Genomic DNA, 19,577 nt, shown 5'->3' with positions numbered 1-19,577 from the left:
AATATTCTACCATTTGGCTGAAGCTCTTAAACTAGACGTACTCGTTATGAAATTCAAAATAAAAATTCTGTCTAAATATGCTTTTTATTTAGTACATAGCTGTTTAAGACGGGATGACGTGCAGCCAGCTGGCTATTAATGCTTCATTACTGAGGTGGGTTATTTTTGCAATAATGACCGGCTGGCTGTCCTGTACATTATCCGTTCGATTAAAACTGCAAATATGAGCCGCGTTTACCGCCATGCCCCGGTGACAAACGTTTACCCGGCGTTCCACAATAACTCCACTTAAGACGTGAGCGTAACAAATAACTGCAGGCGCGAATCGCACGACACGTGGGAGTAGGTTCCAGTCGGGGTTGCCAGGTCCAGGAAAGCCTAAGCAAACGTGCGCCGCCGCCACGCTTTGATTCCCCCTGCCAGACAAGCCCTCGAGCCCCGGCATAAAAGACAGATTTACCGCCGGGGAAATATTCCATTTCTACAATAAATAACGCGCGAGGAAATATCCAACCTCCAAACATAACAGCGGTTGGAAGCAGGTAGAGCATTCTGCGTGACATGTTTGGAGAAAAAACGATTTCGACATGAACGTAGGGCTGAGTGATATATATATATATATACAGATATATATATATATATATACATACATATCTATATATCTATATATATCTATATCTATATATCTATCTATCTATATCTATATATATATATATATATATATATATTTGACCTTTCATTGTGAAATTTATGTTTTTGTCATGTTTTGATGCAAGGGTTTGCCTAAATAAATGATCAAATCTGAAAGGAGTTTCATTTGAAGACTGGGGTTTCAGGGTGGTATCACAGTTTTAATGACCATGGGGATGTCCAACAACGGGATTTTTCGATTCAAAAGCAGATACAATGATGTGCACGGAAATCTGTGTCAAATATAACCATGAGAACTAAATCCGTCCAAATCCCAAATTTTGAACAGCTTTTTTTTTTTTTTTTGTTCCCCCTCTGCGGCTTGGGTCTTTTTTCCTACGGACAGCATGAGCCCAATCGCTTCTGTGAGAGACGGACTGATGTGTTTTGAAGGCCACGGCTTTCTGCTTGTCGTCCCCCCCCGCCCCCCAACCCCGCCTGCCCCAAGTCTCCTTTTTCAGCTCTTTTTTTTTTTTTTTTTTTTTTATCGCCGTGAAGGCAGGAGGAAGCCGAGTGAGAACAACGAGAGCCTCCAAGAACCACTCAATGTGTGTCATTATGTCACCCACAAAGGACGGCCTATTCCTGGGTGAAGGGCCCGCCGAGGCCGTTTGGCCCACACGCAGGAATCACACGCAGCACGACCGCCAAACAGCCGCCGACCCAAGGGCTCACCCACCCCCTGCCCCGCCCCCCATCCCCCTCCACCGCGTCACCCTCTTCCCCTCGGATACTTGACTGTCTTTGCTCTGGCGGCCGTTATGGAGGGACTAGAGCCCCGCAGTTGTTGCTGAAACAGCCCCCTAAGCCAAGTGTCGGGTCATTTTGGTGTGTGTGTGTGTGTGTGTGTATGTGTGTGTGTGTGTACGCGCGCACACCCATGAGTGTGTGTGTGTGTGTGTGTGTGTGTCTTCACATGTTGGAAAAGAGAGAAACAAAAAGTGCCGACTTTCCCCCCGTACAGCTGGGGAAGTTTTTCGGGAACCGTTGCTCGAGAAAACGGGAGCCAATCCCATCCCCGGCGCAGCGCAGGGCAGGCCAAACAATCAAGTTATTTCAACTTGTCGCATAACAGAAGTGTATTAGTGCGTGCATGTGTGTGTGTGTGTGTGTGTGTGTGTGCGCGCGCGCGTGTGTGCGAGTGTGTGTATGAAATCTTAAATGCTTTTGGAGCACGAACAACTAATCAGGGTAAGTACAGTCATTTGGTGTATTAAGGCACTTTCATCAGGGACAACGTTCAGTGTAACATATGGGAATTAAACCCACTCCCTTCTGGGCGCCAACAGCGAGTTCCAAACATCTGAACCATGCCACTGACTCACTGACCATATGCCTGCTTTTCTTTTCCTTTTTTTTTTTTTTTTTATAATCCTTCTTATAATTGTGGGACCGGAGCCCATATTTTATCCAGCGCTTCGGGGCACAAGTGGTGATTTGGGAATTTTTTTTTCTCCTGAAATTAGTCAAATGAAACAGAGAAACAGGGCTTGATAAATCCACTCACAGATGGCTATTCATGCGCCGTACCAGGGCTGCGGCCGGCCGAACGCATTATGTGGCACTGAATATGAGCTCCAGAGGCGACTGCAGAGCGGTTTATTTGATTTGGCTCCAATGAGACTTTATATATTTTGACGGAGACCACCCCCACCCCCCGCTCCCCTTCCTGAGGGCATACATGCATCACGCTTAGGACCCAGATAATGTCCATCAACAGCACCGACCGTGTTCTCCAAAAGCCCTCAAAAACTCGCAAATCTGGCCGGCGCCGGGCGGTCCGTCCGACACCCGTGTTCCCCCCCCGACCTTTCATCAGTGACACCACCGCACTACACTGCTATCCTGCCACCACTAGATCTGTGCTCGCGGCAAAACCGTCCATTCATAGCGAACAACTCTGCGAAATGCAGCGCGAGCTGGGAGACACCGCGACGAAAGGGCCGGATACGCCGAAAACGCCGTAACTCTAATTAACTCTCGTCCGTCGTTCACGGGGAGGTCCTGCCTCGCTCGCCGTGCATGGCACCAACTGAATCGAGCGGGACAAAGAGTCGGAAAATGGCCAAGACCGGAACCTCAAAAAAAGGGTCTGGAACTAGATTAATTTGTGCGGCCTTGCAGTTTTGATCTTGCAACGCAAAAGCTAATTTCGATTCTTACTTTTATTTTTTGTCAGATTTGAACATTTTCCACGGCACACCCCGCAAGCGCAGCGACAGAAAAACACCGGTCTGAATAGGATGTTCAGGAGGTGTCACTAACAAGCGCTGATAAGGAAGATAAGATAGGACGAATATTCCCATTCATCCACCGGGGGTGTCCACACACACTCTCTGTTCCATCTGTTGTGCTCCGCGCAGCGTTATTCGGAGACGTTCCTCGGTCTCGATGCAACAGGAGCTTGCGTAAACAATGCACGGGTGACCTTTAAAAAAAAAGAAAAGAAAAAAAAGGGAGGACCTTTGTCAATACCCCCGACCCCCAACCCCACCAATAATGAGTGAGAACTGAGTCGATTGATCCGAGATGACCCGTACAACCCTGTAAAGGAATGGGAGCTCGCTCTCGCTCTCTCTCTCTCTCTCTCTCTCTCTCCCTCCCGCTCCCTCTCTCTCTCTCTACTGTGTATTTATACAGCGTCAGACTGTAATGACCCGTCCCCCCAAAATGTTTGGAAATTCTCGACATGAACAACCCTTACATGCTACGACCATTTTCCATGTTTCCAGAGTGTGCGTGTCTTTGGCCCTTAAGGCACCCTAAACACCACCGCCACCATGTACAGGAAGTCCTTATCCATCTTTGACCTGTTCCAAAAAAAATAATAATCTTCGCCCTGATTGGATGAGGGCAAATCAGTGTCATAATAAGCCAGGCGGTCTGTAATACTGGACATAACACATCTATCGAGCAGTACAAATTGATACTCAGTGACAAATAGATATAATGGAGATCTGAAATGGTCAAGATAATAGACGCCGTAGGTATTTGAAATAATCAAAATAGATGCCAGACGGCCCTGGGAGTCAAATGGAATGAGATGGGGATGAAAGGTGTGATGTGTCGCCGTGGCAACAGGTGCTCACAGCCTCATTCTCATTTTTAATGACACAGCACGATCTTAAAATGAAACAAAACAGCCAAGACAGCCGTTCTTGGTTGTTGTTGTTGTTGTTGTTGTTGTTTCATGATTTACACGAAGTTTAACGGGGACCCTCCCTCAGCCCCCAATTTCTTTTCAATGAATTAAAAAAAAAAAAAAAAAAAAGTGTAATAAATCTGAAAAGAAACGCGAACACACGAGTAAATCGGAAAGTAAACACATTAGACAACAGCGCATAAAGAGAGCGGACGCGCCACGAGCCTCACCTTCACGCACACCGTTAGCAGAACCAGGAAAACGCTCCGTGTCATTTCCAAAAAAAAAAAGTTGTCCACCGCGCAAGTGGCCGAGTTGCGGAGAGATGTTTCCCACTGAGGAAGAGGTCCCTGCACCCCCGCCAGCCCCGGACGACACCGCCCGCCCCCCCCCCCCCCCACCCTCCCACCCACCCACGAAAACGGACTAATAAGAAGGAGCTGCTCCGTCAGCTCCGCGGCGCGCAGCACGCCGACACGCCGCTTCTACGTTTATGTTTGCGCACCAGCCGCGCGTCGGGAGGAGGCTCACCCACCTTACACCCTTTTAAAGAAACACTATCCCAGAAGAAATGAAATGCATGATTATTATCCTTATGATTAATAATAATAATAATAATATTATTATTATTATAATTATTACTATCATTATTGTTATTATTATTGTTTTATTATAATCATTGTTATTATTTTATTATTTTTCTTATCATCATCATGATGATTATTATCATTATAGTCATTATCATCATTGCTGTTGTTTTTATTTGCACCCTTAAACCCCCCCTCCGTTTAATAAAGGTTACATAAAAATAAAGAAAATGGAGGAGAGAAAAAAAAAAATGTGATGTCACTTTTGGCTCCTTTGGTGGTAGAACGGGGTAGAGAGAGAGAGAGAGAGCGAGAGAGAGAGAGAGAGAAATAAAGAAAGCTTATGTGAATTTTTAGGGGGCACAGCAACATACTGGATTCTTTTTTTTATATGTTCATTTTACTGGGCTTTAAAAGTGATGTAAAAATAAAAATAAAAAATCGAAAAGTGTTGAAATCAGTTTTCAAAGGCACGCGAACAGCTGGGATTGGGAAAAATAAAAAATAAAAATCAATGCAACTCCACTCCTTTAAAATTCTCGGACTTAAACTCGATTTCAGATCTCCAACACCAAGGGGGTTGGGGGAGTTTGAAAATGATTGCCTGTTAAAATGAATAGCCTGGGTGGGGCGTTTTTAGGAGACACTTAGCTCCTTTAAAGCCGGCCCCGCAGTACCCAGGGCTTCCCCCACCCCTCCAGCTTATTGCTTTTGAAACTGTCCAGTGCCACTGTACCGTAATAACTCTGCTCCCAGAAAATGACTTCTGTTCTGAGCCAAGCTCAAAAGGGCCCGAGCGGGACCGTTCCGAGAGGCGCACAATAGCACAGGTATGTTTGGTATGAGCTACCTGAATTACTCCCTGACACGCAGCCTCGGATTCAGCCTAATCTCTATTAACAAGGCAAGCGCAGGAATGTAAATGTTATTTTCCCGAAGAGAGACCAAGAGAGGGAGAGAGAGGGGGGAGGGGGGGGAGAGAGAGAGAGGGAGGGGGGTGGTCTCGAACCTGGGGGGGGGGGGGGGGGGGGGTTCGGCGGCGGGGGTCGGAATTGTTTCCGTTCCACTTCAGGGGGTTAAATTATAATAATTATCTGCTTGTGCAACCCGTGAAAAGGTCCAGTGTCTTTGAAGGGGAGCGAGGATTTGGAAAAGCTCTGGCGGAGCCTCGGACCGCCCTCCCCCCCCGGGGTCCTCGCCCGCCGGCCGAGACGTGGACGTGTCGCCTTGACAGCGGCTACCAATCGACTTGTGCCCAGAGCAAGAGTTGCTAACGCCCCCCCCCCTCCCATTGCCCCCTCCTCCGGGGGCAAAGAACATGCTGTAGGGAGCGGACGGGTCGAGCAGCGTCTGGCGGATGTTTGATCAACACGTCTCTGGCTGCGTGGGAAAACAAACGAGGGCGGGAGGGCGAAAGGAAATATTTTGGTTGGTTCCGAGTCCTTTTATCGGAGGGCTCTGATCCACGCCGCTGGATGCGCCTCCGCCCGTTTTGGGGAGGGTCCCCCCCCCCCCGTTTCAGGTGTGAACGGACACGTGCATGAGGAGAAGAGGGCTGAGACACCGTCTCCCTGGGGGCGGGCGCGGCGGGGTTTTTTTTCGAGGCCAAAGCCCCCACCCCGCCGGCGCAGGTCCCCGCCGCTTATTTAGGCCCCCCTCTCATGAGTAACACGGTTGTCCCCCTTTTAGTCGACACCAAACACACTTGTTTGATCAGCGATATTCGGCCCGAGACTCAAAGCTGTGCCACATGTGTTCAAAGAGCCGAGGAATTCGCCGGATGCCAGCGAAAGGAAAATGCCCCTGATGGAGCGCGACACAAGCGCGCTTGTTTTCCAATTCGCACCGCCACGGCGAGTGTTTAAAGAGGCCGCGACCCCGCTCCGCCTTTAAAAGCGGCCGTTTTGCGAGGAGGCTCGGTTTTTTCCACCCCCCCCTTAAAAAAAAACGTCCTCCGCAGAAGAAGAGCCTCGCCTCGTTTCATTTCACGCACCCGGCGCTCCGAAAATTGGCTGCTCATCCCTCATTGGTTGAATTTGGCGCACTGTCTGTGTTCCTGCTTGTGTGTGTGTGTGTGTGTGTGTGTGTGTGTGTGTGGTGCCACAGGCCCTGGAGGAAGCGAAAAATGCTCGGATCGCCGCATGGGCCACGGTGTACCAAGGACCGCTGAGCTGGTGGAGGGCGAGGCACAGGGGCCGGCGCCCCGACACCCCACTGGCGGCATCCGCAACACCTCAGATGCTGTCGCCGAATCTGGCGGGCGGATGTTTCTTCCATTCTCTCTTGTGGAAAGTTCCTCCACGTCGAACCGTTACTGACCACAAGCCGCTGCGCCGCTTGGCCAAAGTCACCGCGGCTGCCTCTCGCTTCCTGCGGGTAAGCGATCGGTGCGTTCTTGCCGGGAAAATGGCGGCGGACCCCGCCACCCACTAATGGAAAACTGCACATGTCCCAACTCAAATGCATTGGAATGGTTGTTTCCTTATAAAGGACCAGCTTTAAAAAAATGAAAAAAAGATAGAATATGGGATGCTTTCAACGAAATAATCTCCCGGATTACCACTTTAATGATGGATCGCCCTAGAACTCAGAGGCCCGTTGAACGAAACCCAAGTCTTCCTGCATCCCCTCGCAGAGTTCCCTTATTATTTTGACGCAACGGGATTCGCCGGGGGAGCTTTCAAGCCGGGGCTCAAGCCGACGACAGAGGAAGAGTTGAGCCCGGGGGATGAAGAACGCAGATTGTTTTTGGCTAAGCCCCTGGCGGGATGATCGCCGGCAGGAGGCATTAGCCCGGGCCAGAGGAAGACTAAACATCCCCCGGGATCGATTTCATTTAACCAGATCGGTCAATAAGTGCCCGGGTACACTGAAGTGGAGCAGAAAAGAACAGAAGCCCCGTTCCAGCTCCTCTCTCTCCCTCCCTGTCTCTCTCTCTTTCGCTGTCTCCTCTTTCCTCCCCTCTTCCCCCGACTCCAGCTGGAAGCCCGATCCATAAATCATGGCGTACAACCCTCAAACCCGATTCCAACCCCTTCTCGCCGCACTCCCATAGCAGGGAGTCGACGACGGCGTGGAGCCTCGAAAAACCTGGTCCCAGCCTCGGACCCGGCGCTCGTGCGTTAGTGGCGCAGGCACCAAACCGAGCGTCTGCGTTTGACTTTTTGTCGATGGGGACGAGGAAAACGCTCGCTACGGACGGCGGCCGCTTGGGGGCTTTTTCCGCCGTGTTGAACGGCCAGGGACCAGCCGGGGCCCGGGTCTAATATCCAGGGGGTTTCATTGAGGCATATAATATATCTTAAGGTTAATATTATAGGAGATGCCAGATTCCAGAGGTGGCATATGCTTTTGGAACCTGGTATTTTACTCTAAATGTTAAGTATTTTATGAGCGTGGCGTTTTATTATTCTACTCTATTGATTATTACGTGCGTGCTTTTATGATTTGGGATTTTATTGATTTAAGTAAGAAGTTCTCACACTTTTTCTCTCTTAAGCACTTATTCTTCACATTTATCATCGTGCAACATTTTATTCAATCTTGTAAAATACCCGTGTTCTAGAAGCCCCTTCCTACCTCCAGTCTTCGAGGGTCCCTTCGGTTGTCGACCTGTGATGAGAAAACAGAGAAATCAAACCGAATTAAACCAATTTCCGAGCTTTCCATACTACTGTACGTGACGCGCATACCGGGCGGACAATAAAAGAGGAAGAACAGAAAGAAAGGGAATGTGTGTGGAGCAGCTGTTTGGTGTGCGGCTCCACCGCTCCGTCAGCTGCCCCCGTGTCGGCTCCGCGGCCTCTCCCTCCGTCCCGAAAAGCTCCCAGGCCCCTGCAGCCCCTGCAGGTACAGGGTGGCCCTAAACCCAAATGGAACCACCTGCCACCACAGACAGCCAGTCAGTCAGTCAGTCAGTCAAGCAGGCAGGCAGGCAGACAGACAGATAGATAGACAGACAATTAATAGACTAGAATTTCTTTTTTTTTTGTTATTATTATTATTATTATTTTTATGAATCTGCTCCAAACTCTTCCATCTGTAAAACCGGTGTGGGGTAGAAGGGTGTCAAGAAATTGTATGTTATATTTAGTACAGGATATTTATATATTTTTTGTATTTTTAGAAGTATTTCAAATTATTTTTCCCACATTTTTTGTATTTAAAGTGTGTTTCTAAAGTGTATTTGAAGTGATGAAGTGTGTTGTATTTTTTTGGTACTGATTAACTCTAATTTATGTACTAATTACATACATCCTCATTTGAAAATATGCCAAATATGCTTTCGGAATGATAACACATTTTCCTTGCACTTGTAGAATCATATTGAGGACCCTCACTCATATCAAAATTGATTAAAAAAAAAAAAAAAAAAAAAAAAGAATTTGCACTATCCAACCCGGTCTTCCCATTGGGGGATTGTTGTGGACGGTTTACCCCAACCCTGGGTCATTATTTGGGATTACGTGCGACAGGTGCGCAGAGCGCCTGTTACGCCACTCTGTAATTCCTTGGTTACTGCAGCTAGCACTGTTTGGATCGAATGTTTGTTGAAAGGGGTTGAAGTAACGGTGACTTCAACATGACAGGAAGTCATCATCCGGCCTGGATCAAGCCTGGATTTCATTCCCACATATTTGGGGGTCGGGCTGAGGTCAGAATGCAAACCGCTTAGATCAACTTTGGAGGCGAGGGGGGTGTTGTGAATCGGAGCCATCAAAACGATACTGAATAATCAGTGCCGTGCGCAGAGGAGTGCAGGGGGGGGCGACTGCAGTGAATGCCTTCTAGGTGGGCCTACCGTATAGAAAACAGTGTAAAATGCCCTCTGGGTTGCCCCTACAAGAGAGGAAACTAGGTAAAGCGCCCTCTAGGTTGCCCCTACAAAAATGGAAACAGTGTAAAGTGGCCTCTAGAGTGCCCCTATGATCAAGAAGACAGTGTAAAATTCCCTCAAGGTTGCCCCTACAAGAGCAGAAACTGTGTAAAGTGCCCTCTAGAGTGCCCCTACGCGAGGGAAAAGTGTAAAGTGCCCTCTAGGTTGCCACTGCAAGAGAGGAAATAGTGTAATGTGCCCTCTAGAGTGCCCCTACGCGAGGGAAAAGTGTAAAGTGCCCTCTAGGTTGCCCCTGCAAGAGAGGAAATAGTGTAATGTGCCCTCTAGAGTGCCCCTACAAGAGCAGAAACTGTGTAAAGTGCCCTCTAGAGTGCCCCTACGGTAGGGAAAAGTGTAAAGTGCCCTCTAGGTTGCCCCTGCAAGAGAGGAAATAGTGTAATGTGCCCTCTAGAGTGCCCCTACAATAGGGAAAAGTGTAAAATTCCCTCTAGGTTGCCCCTACAAGAGAGGAAACTGCGTGAAGTGCCCTCTAGAGTGCCCCTACTATAGAGAAAAGTGTGAAGTGCCCTCTAGGTTGCCCCTACAAGAGAGGAAGCAGTGTAAAGTGGCCTCTAAAGTGCTCCTGCGATAGAGAAGACAGTGTAAAGTTCGCTCTAAGTTACCCCTCCAAGAGCGGAAACTGCGTAAAGTGCCCTCTAGAGTGGCTTAGGATAGAAAAGGCAGTGTAAAGTGCCCCTGTAGAGTGCAGGGGTTGCAGGGAAAAGTGCCCTTTTTCTGATTTTCACCTCTACCCTCTATTCATTTCAGATTTTAAAATTTTTTGTTCAACGTAATTTAAAGCATTGAAAAATTGTGTCCGGTTAATGATGCCACTTTATGAACGAAGTTTGGGATTTGACATTTTTAAGTCAGAGGCAAAATGGGTGACATCATTAGGTCAACACACCGTGTCGGTCACTCGACCCTTCTCTTACTTGACGCAATACGCTGAGGCAGGACAATTACAACCGCTGACACATCATAGTAAATACGACATTCCACTGAAGGAGGCTAAACCTGGTCATTCGGTAACTGGCCACTGACTTTTGTAAAAAAATAAAATAAAATAATAAAAAATGATTTAGAAAGGGAACATTTCCCAAAGGCCTGCTTTGCTAGTCCACATAAGAAATCTTGTTTGGGTTTTTTTTTTTTTCGTATTGGCATTTTTTTCTATTTCTATTCTTATTAAGAGTTAAAAAAGGCTTGAAAAACTCTACCTACCTACCCCCCCCCCTACCCCCCAGCTTGGGGTGAGGGTAGAGTTGACCAAAGCATTCCAGCCGCACCTTTTTCTTCTCTTCTTCAACAACCCCCCTCTCGATGAGCCTCCCCCGCTCCCTCTTTCTGCCGTCTTTCTGCACGCTGTGTGTGATCTGGAGGTGCGACACTTTCCCAGTCGCCTGCAGGTATCCATTACCCGCCCCGGGGGGGGGGGGGGGGTTGGTTCTGATCCAGCTGATCCAGTTCATCTCTTTGAGCCGCTGAGTCCCACCGGGATGGGATGTCTCCTCCAATCATCTGCTCAAAGGAACCCCAGCAGCTAGTTGGATGGTGTCATCGGGACTCAAACGGCAGCACTTGGGAGTCCTGCCGGCTCAGCTCTTCTCTCAGATGATCGCCAAGATTTGGACAAATTCATGTGTACCTCCTGTGTACCTCCTGTGTACCTCCTGTGTACCTCCTGTGTACCTATATGTCAACTCCAAGGGACTCAGTGGTGGGAGTTTGCCCGAGTCATTCAAGAAGTTGGAAGAGTGTTTTTGGTCCTGACCCAGGGCCTGTAAATAGTTAATGATTGTAACTCGAGGGGAAATATTTTATACGGCAGAAGGGTTTGTAAAATACATGAATCCTGCAAACGGTTTCTGCTCGCATTGAAACATGGTGTTGAAATATTGTCCACGAAGGGAGGGTTGGGCAACGCTGACTCAACGAGAACTGTCAGGCCAACCCTTATCGAACAGAGTTTCAGTTAAAAATGGGAAATTAAGATACTTTGTTTTGACATTTGGGAAGTGTTATTGTTGGGATGTTGCATAGTGATATTTGTTTTTCGCTTTTAAAATTTTGCTTAAAAAAAAAATAAAAAAGAGAACTCCACGTGTAACGCAAAGCCAGACTTTATGTTCAGGGGCGCCATCTAGTGGTCAGAATTACGTGGTCATAACTGTACAAGCGATACTTTTTTTTTTTTCAATTTGTAATATTTTCATATGACCCAGCCTTTAATACTGTACTCGAATGATGTCGATTATTAAGATTCATTCATTCATTCATTCATTCATTCATTCAGTTTGTCATTTATAATATTTCCCTGTATCTCAGCATGAGCGTTAACATTTTAATTCACATTGCGTTTATGTAGTATATTATGAAATATGAAAATGGGCTGGTTTGGTCTTTCGAACAGAAGTACAATAGCGCCGTCCAGTGGTGATTATAATGTAGGCACCTCGGACAGCACAAGCAGAGCTTGCATGTTCCAGTTCAAGAGATTATTTGCCACATACATATGCGGTCATACATATATGCGGTGAAATGTCATGACACAATGTGCAGACGTGACTCAGGTTATGACAGAAAAGCTCGATGGGTGTTAGCGGTTTCAAAGCTGAAACCAAATCCAAATCATTGCCCTATCAGTATACATGCCTGTCTGGCCCTAACCTGTGTTAAAATGGACTTTAAGGATGGACTTTCACTGTATCCATCTGGTTATTCTCAACGCTGTAACCTTGGCGTTGTTCGTTATCTAAGGGAGGCAGAGAGACAGTTGTACTTTTTATGTCGTTATTATTTTTACTATTTACACATCTGTATATATATTTTTATTCGGGGGGGGGGGGTTTTCCAGAAATGTTTACAATTTTAAACATTTGTCATAACGTTTGATTTAGTTGCGTTTTGTATGTATGTTTTTTTTTTTTTTTTAACTCTAACACCTTCATTTTTCTGTTTTCATTTCAAGGTCATAGTCTCCATTTTTTTTTTTTGTTTTGTTTTTTTCCAAAAGTCAAAGTTTAAAACCAGCCAGGCCAGGCATTCCAGTCAGCTGAAATTTCATTTCCCAAGCGGCAGCAGAAGCCACATGAGGACGATGAACGCACCCCACCCTGAACCACCTGAGTAAATATACCAGTAAACTATGATACAATGGCTATAAATCTAATAAGTTTTACCATCACCAAATTGGAATGTAACAACGTGGATTATGGTGCAATAGGAAACCAAGGGAGATAAACTGATAGTAGAGGACACCTTTTGATAAATAAAATAACATCACGTATAAAATGACAATATATATATATATATATCCAGATCTATTCTACTTACTTTATTTCATTTTATTATTTTTAATTCAGATCGAATCGCGGCCCTTGATCTGTTGGTTGGACACGTGTAAGGTATTACGGCTATATATAAAGGCTTGCATCATAATAATAAAACCGTGACCTGCATTCATGGGTCAAGGCACTGATGACATGTCGATTAAACATGGACAGTTCTATCTTTATGGCGATGAAATGAACTTTGTACCGTTTTTCTACTAGATGCCTATGTCCTCCCTCCGTTCACTCATGGTTCATGTGTGAACGAATGTGCTTTAAAAGCAACACGCTCACACTTTCCACCTCCGACGGTCGCCTTGGTTTAACTATTAAGTTCAAGTTCAAGAGATTATTTGTCACATACGCGTACGCACGGTCATGCATATACGCAGTGAAATGTCATGACACCCGGTGATTATGCACAATAAGCTCTGCAAGCTCTAAAAATACTAAACAATACCAAAATGTGCGTAATCAACACAAAGGGATGGATGTCCTTTGAATGGTGGGCGCGCATGAAGCAGAACAAACATCCAGCCTATTAATAATATTTTATTAATTTTCGTAGTTGACGGGGGGGAAAAAATAAAAATAAATGTTCCTCTTTAAAAAGAAGAACGAAACAAGACAATGGGACCTAAAACAGAGAGGGCCTGAGAAACCATGAACACATAAATAAACAAATAACACAAATAAATAATACATAAATAAAAAATACTTGAACCGATGAAGATTAAACCTTAAAAGTTTACAAATATTTGTAGTTGCTACAGTTTTTCCTCCGCGCTGAGCCGCCTCCTTCACCTTTGCCCCAGTAAAAGTTCCCGGCGCCCGCGTCACGTTCTCGGCGAGTTCCCGCGATAACACGTGAATATAAGTTTGGACCAACGGGAGTTGGCGCGTCATTCGCCCCAGGCTTCGCAAGGTGCCCGACTGGAAGCAGAGTAAGACCCCAACGAACGGGATGACGTCTGCTTTGTAGTTTTCAGATGTTTATACGATGAGTATTTGTCTTTGTTCATCTCTGTAAACTTTACGACGTTTACCTCTTGTATTCCTCAGGTTTTGAGCAAAAATGGCAGTTGAAGTCGTGTCTCGTCAGGTAAAAACGTTCTTTCGTTTCTCTATGCGGAATGATCGTCGAATCAGTTGTATTTGACTTTAAAATTATTTTTTCCTAAATTACACTTCAGTTCGGTTCATTTGAAATCCCAGAGTAAAATAAAGTATTTTAAAAACCAAAGTATCAAATTGAAGTATTAACGTATTTTAAACGTAACAATAACGTGGAACGTGACTGGGATTTTACATTGGATACGTGTTGTTCTTGAGTGTCATTAAATAGTCTTTACATTTGAGTTGATGACGTCTAAGTTCATCATCCATATTTATTGATTTTATTTATCAATACTCTTTTTGTTCATAAATCATTTTTTTCTGCGTCAGTGAATTGGATTAATCGTGAATGTGTCGTTCAGTTATTGTGTTATTAAGCAAGAGTGTGTACGGATTCATGAAACTGAAAATCTGGCAATATACAACAAACCTAAAAATCCACTAAAAAATAAACCTAAACAATAAACCTAAAGATCAACAAAATAGAATTCACAATATTATGCACATTTTTGTATTTTAAGAGCTTATCGTGCGTAGTCACCGGGTGTCAAGACATTTCACTGCATATATAATCTCTTGAACTTCAACTTGAATGTACAACAAACCTAACAATCAACGAAAATAGAAAAAAATGGCAACATACAACAAACCTTAAAAGAATAACGATAAACCTCTGTATGTCAAACAATATTTTAATTCGCTCCCCAGAATGTGGTGGAGAGGGTGAGCAGCCTCCCGCTGGTGAGCTCCACCTGCGGCCTGGTGTCCAGCGTGTACTGCTCCACCAAGGACACCCACCCGTACCTGCGCTCCGTGTGCGAGGCCGCCGAGCACAGCGTGCGCTCCATCACCTCTGTGGCGCTCAGCACCGCCAGGCCCGTCATCGGCAAGCTGGAGCCTCAGAGTGAGCAATAACCACTTCATACAACATGCTCTTTAGAGCAATCACAACTTAATCCAACACCGTGTATAGAGTAATAATCACTTCATCCAAAACCGTGTTTTTATAGTAATAACCACTTCATTCAACATCACGCATCCCTCTCTATTTAGAATAATAACCCATTCATTCTTTCATTCCTTTCACATGTTTCCTTCTGTCACATCATTCATTATGATTCATTATGTCATTATGAAACTCAGAGTTTCCGTTTCCTAGTGACTGAGTCATGAAGCCGATGTCTAAACAGGAAGTTCACATTCCATCTCACCCTTTCACCCAGTTATCTGGACTACTTGTTCTGCAGTCCAACAGGGCTTTATAGAAATCTGGGATCATTTCCCTGATCTGTTCTGTGCGTTTCCCCTGCAGTTGCCATGGCGAACGAGCTGGCGTGCAAAGGCCTGGACAGGATGGAGCAGACGCTGCCGATCCTCCAGCGCCCATCTGATGAGGTACCACCACCGCAGGGCTGAGCTCCGTCGCTATTCTCTTTCAACAACTTTTTATTTCGTGGTTTTTAAACACTTGGTTCAAGGTCATACTTCATTACGTCATTTCACCGACGCCAAAGCAACTTAAAATAAGTCTCACAATAAACCTTTTTTTTTTTTTTTTAACTAAAATCCATCTCTGCCTAGAATCCAATTCAAAGGAACAGACAACTTGTGAACATTGTGAAAAGCTAGTTTGAGAGAGTAACAACTTTGGTCAATGAATGCCACCAAATGTTCTGACACTATGAGTGCAGCTGAGACCATAAAACTATTACATTTCGACACCCAGGCCTAGATAGCCAGTTAATGCCACGTCTACAGACTAGATTACACAAGTAAACTGGCAGTAAAGTTCCCCATCACCCACTGCCCTCCACACAGACCAAGCCAAGAAGTTAGCGCAATAATACGTGTCCGGTCATACATATTTGGCCTTAAACATTATTACCCAGAACTCATAAATGAATACATCATATGACTGGGACGTGGTGGCCCACTAATGGGTGACGTCGTCGTACTACAGATCGTCTCTTCGAACGAGTCACATGGATTCATATTAAATCCGCTGACCGTTTCCCGTCTTTTACTGATCAGTGTGGACAGAGAGCGATAGAATGGCGTCTACAGAACATAGTGATTGACATGATCCGATTCTTTGATTCTGATTATTTCAACAATTTTAAATTCATTAGAAGATCTGCTTTTTAATGTTATATAATAAAAAGGTAATAAGTTGGGTGTGTGGTTTCTCAAATATCCGACATGTTCTTTATCAGAATCTGGTTATTCGGTACAAGTACATTTTCATATACAAGGAGTTTGTCTCGTCACTTTGTTCTGCTATTTTTTGCCTGATATTGGACTGGTAAAAGATCCCAGAAGCGAACAATTGATATGGTCCATCTCCACCCAGCGGTACTTATCAGTCTTTTGCCCCCTGCAGATCGTGGCCACCGCCAAGGACGCCGTATCCAGCGCCAAGGACGCCGTGTCCGTCACAGTGACCGGTGTGGTGGACCGGACGCGTGGCGCCGTGCACGGGGGCGTGGAGAAGACCCGGGCGGCCGTCAGCGGCGGCGTGAGCGCGGTGCTGGAGAGCCGTGTGGGCAGGATAGTCTTCAGTGGAGTGGACACGGCCCTCAGCACCTCGGAGAACCTGGTGGACCAGTACCTCCCCCTGACCCCCGACGAGCTGGGTAGGAGACTAGATACCTTATAACCAACAATCTAATCGCAAATTTTTAAATGTGAAAGGCTTCAGCTTGTACAAAACCGTTTTATTGCCAAGGGGTTTCTCAACCTGTGGTCTTTTGTAACTTCTGTTCTTACAGTATCGTGATACATAATGAATCACGACCCCTGTATTGCCACATTGAAGTAGTGTTGCCATACTTGAATGTTCGTGAAACACACACATGCTGCCTGTGCATTGGACACTTAACTTCACCAACGGCTTTTCAAACAGAGCCTTCCTTTAAAAACTGATCAAATTTCCTGTGAAATTACAATGTCACGCATTAGTCTCTAGGAACAAAACGGCTGAAAGTCAGCTGAGGGAGGGGGTTTTAATAATCCAGGGAACTATGTGTAGAGGTTGTGGATAAACTTCTTTGTGCTATTCAAGCCCGCAGCGACTTGAAACCATGTCCAAATCTTCAACCTTTTCCCTCATGCACTATCAAGTCAAATGTACGCCATTTGGCTTTGGTCCACTTCACGCCGGCTTCCCTTGTGACCGGCGTTCCCGTCACCCGATAATTGCGGGTTTTTGACCGGGAAAAATCTGTCGAAGTCCGACATATTTAAATCTATCCGGTGAAAATAATTTGTCCGGGAAATTTAAATCTCCCAGGACACGTCGACCGGCGCCAATTTTTTCCTAACGGAAACTCTGCCTGTGACAGAGCTGGAGGAGAAGCCTGAGAGAGGATTGGACGCTCAGGAGAAAAGCTACTACGTCCGCTTGGGCTCCCTCTCCACCAAACTGCGGACCAGGGCCTACAGCCGGGCGCTGGCCAAGGTGCAGGACGCCAAGCAGCGCGGCCAGGAGTCCATCGCCCAGCTCAGCAACACCGTGGACCTGGTGGGTCTCCAGGAATAGAAATACTCACTTACAGTATTTGAAATGAAATACTGACATCAAATGATGAGAACTTGCCTTGAAGAAAGTCAAAAAGGTGGATGTGCAGGCCTTAATACCTAATATGCATGGAGGGGGAAAACACAGTAATTGTCACTTAAATGGATTTTTTTTTTAAGTCCTGACTTTTCTGCTGACAGATCGACTACGCCAGGAAGAACATTGACGGGGCCAACCAGAAGGTGTACAACAAACTGAGCCTCCTGGTGGAATGGACGTCTGCCAGTTCCAACCAGAATGACAAACATGTAGCAGAGGTGAGCTGCCGCTCGAGTAAAGGCCACCCCAGATGTTGACGTAGACGTTAAAGTGGAAATCCATAAGATCATCTGTGTTGAGTGGATTACACTGCGAGTCCCACGATTCAATTCCAACCTGCAACGTTGGACTGGGTTTACCCTCGTATTCGCTCCAAGGCTGTCAAATTGTTTTCTCAAAAGTTTTTTTCTGAGGTCACTTGAAGTGGTTGGGGACATTTCTTCCATTAAAAAGGAGTGTGTTGTTCTTTTTGGTGAGTTTATCAAATTGTCAGCGGCTGCTTTTCACACCTTGCCGGGAAAGGTGGACCCCGCCACCAACAGTGGAAGCGGCATATAGAGAACCTCATGTTCGTGCTAAATAAAAGCTCAAATAGCTAAATAAAATAAAAATAAAAACTATTAGCAAAATAAAATACCACTTTAAACAATGGAGCTTTATGGAAGAAACCACACGAAATACATTTTACTTTCTTGTTTACATTTACATTTAGTCATTTAGCAGACGCTTTTATCCAAAGCGACTTACAATTGTTCAAACACTGACGGACGCAGCCATCAGGAGCAATTAGGGGTTAAGTGTCTTGCTCAAGGACACTACAGCATGCTAGCAGGAGGAGCCTGGGATCGAACCAGCGACCTTTAGATCACTAGACCACCAGCTCTACCGCCTGAGCTACCATCCCCAGCTCTTACCTCCTTCTCCTGTCTCCACCCAGGCCATCGAGTCTCGCACCCTGGCCCTGGCCTGCTCCCTCACCCAGCAGCTCCAGACTACGTGCCTGGTCCTGGCCTCCGGGCTGCAGGGCCTGCCCGGCCACGTGCAGCAGGAGGTGCTGTCGCTGAGCCGCTCCGCCAGCCACGTCTACGCCGGCTTCAGCGAGGTGGTCGTCTTCAGGGACCTGCCCGACAGCGTGCTGGCGAGCAGCCGCGCCCACCTGGGCAGGATGAAGCACTCCTTGGACCACGTCATGGACTACGTGGTCAACAACACCCCGCTCAACTGGCTGGTCGGACCCTTCTACCCCCGGCTGCCGGCGCCGCCCTCCGAGTGCCCCTGCCCCCAGCCCTGCACGGAGATGGAGCCGCTGGCCTCCCAGAAGCACATGTTTATCCAGTGACGTCTCAAAAAAGAAAGAAAGTATTCCACACCCGACACCCCCTAGTGGGAATATCTAGTCGCAGTAGTTTCATTCAACACATTCTAATGACAGTATAAACAGATGGATCAAATCTGATGAGTTCCATATGCCGCAATAAAATTTGATATTTGGCAACTTTTGTCTCTTGTGCCTTTGAATCCTCACATCGTTCACTCACTTTGAGGTTTGGGTTTGCAGTCCGGTAAGACAATCATTTTTAATCGTCCGAGCGGACTTCCGACGTAGGTGGCCCCCACTACTCAGGAATTTAATGAATCACAATCAGTCCTTGGCTATGGAGAATCTGTTACCAGTTTAAATTAGAAACTCCTGTCCAAAGGGCTAAGTGAGCATCTGGATCAGTACTCCAGTGAGAGCTGCCCTACCTCGGACCAGGGTACTCCCCTCGGTTTCTCAACAGAGATCCAAGCAGAGATGGACCAGGAGGAAGGCAGAACACAAACCAGCTTTAACTGGGTGTTGACTCAAAACACAAACCCAGATGTGTGTCTTTTCAGACAAACACTCACTAATGTTGGGCGCAGTCTGGACTGGGAGCCCAGCCCAGCCGTCAGGAGAGAAGTGAAACCACAGCAGATTTTAAAGTCTCCTAATCACCACCATCTCCTGCAGCTGCGTCCCCTCCCGGTCGCCAGTGTTGGCTCTTTACCTGCAGACGCCGCCAAAACCACTCCCCCATTTCTTAGAACATTTCGGGAGATGTAAAGGCCGGCCGGGCTTTCTTAATAATTCAGCGGTGTGCGTCTATCTCCCCATGTTGCGTTAGTTTTAACCCCATCGGTTGCCTATGTGCTTTGCAAGCAGCATACACTTGTGATTTACTCGCCTCCACATCCA

The 19,577-nt window shown here is 46.4% G+C and overlaps 2 protein-coding genes across 2 annotated transcripts in view; one reads left to right on the top strand and one right to left on the bottom strand.

Annotated features, from left to right (window-relative positions):
- Positions 1–4,141, bottom strand: part of LOC307246834 (ADAMTS-like protein 1) — a 113,690-nt gene extending 109,549 nt beyond the window's left edge. The window contains exon 1 of the mRNA XM_080022863.1: positions 4,063–4,141. Within this exon, the coding sequence (XP_079878989.1) occupies positions 4,063–4,107 (45 nt within the window). The 5' untranslated portion in view covers positions 4,108–4,141. The remainder of the gene's footprint in view (positions 1–4,062) is intronic.
- A 9,400-nt stretch (positions 4,142–13,541) lies between these two features.
- plin2 (perilipin 2) lies at positions 13,542–18,854 on the top strand. The gene is made up of 8 exons (XM_080023769.1): positions 13,542–13,571; positions 13,690–13,729; positions 14,452–14,647; positions 15,056–15,138; positions 16,124–16,376; positions 17,085–17,263; positions 17,461–17,577; positions 18,297–18,854. Exons 2-8 carry the CDS (start codon positions 13,703–13,705, stop codon positions 18,696–18,698), a joined length of 1,257 nt encoding a protein of 418 aa, XP_079879895.1. The 5' UTR covers positions 13,542–13,571; positions 13,690–13,702; the 3' UTR covers positions 18,699–18,854.
- The last annotated feature ends 723 nt before the right edge of the window (positions 18,855–19,577 follow it).

Source organism: Zeus faber (assembly GCF_960531495.2).
Source record: "Zeus faber genome assembly, chromosome: 22".
Taxonomy (NCBI): Eukaryota; Metazoa; Chordata; class Actinopteri; order Zeiformes; family Zeidae; genus Zeus; species Zeus faber.
The sequence above is the reverse complement of the archived record's forward strand: the minus strand, read 5'-3'. Positions and strand labels throughout refer to the sequence as shown.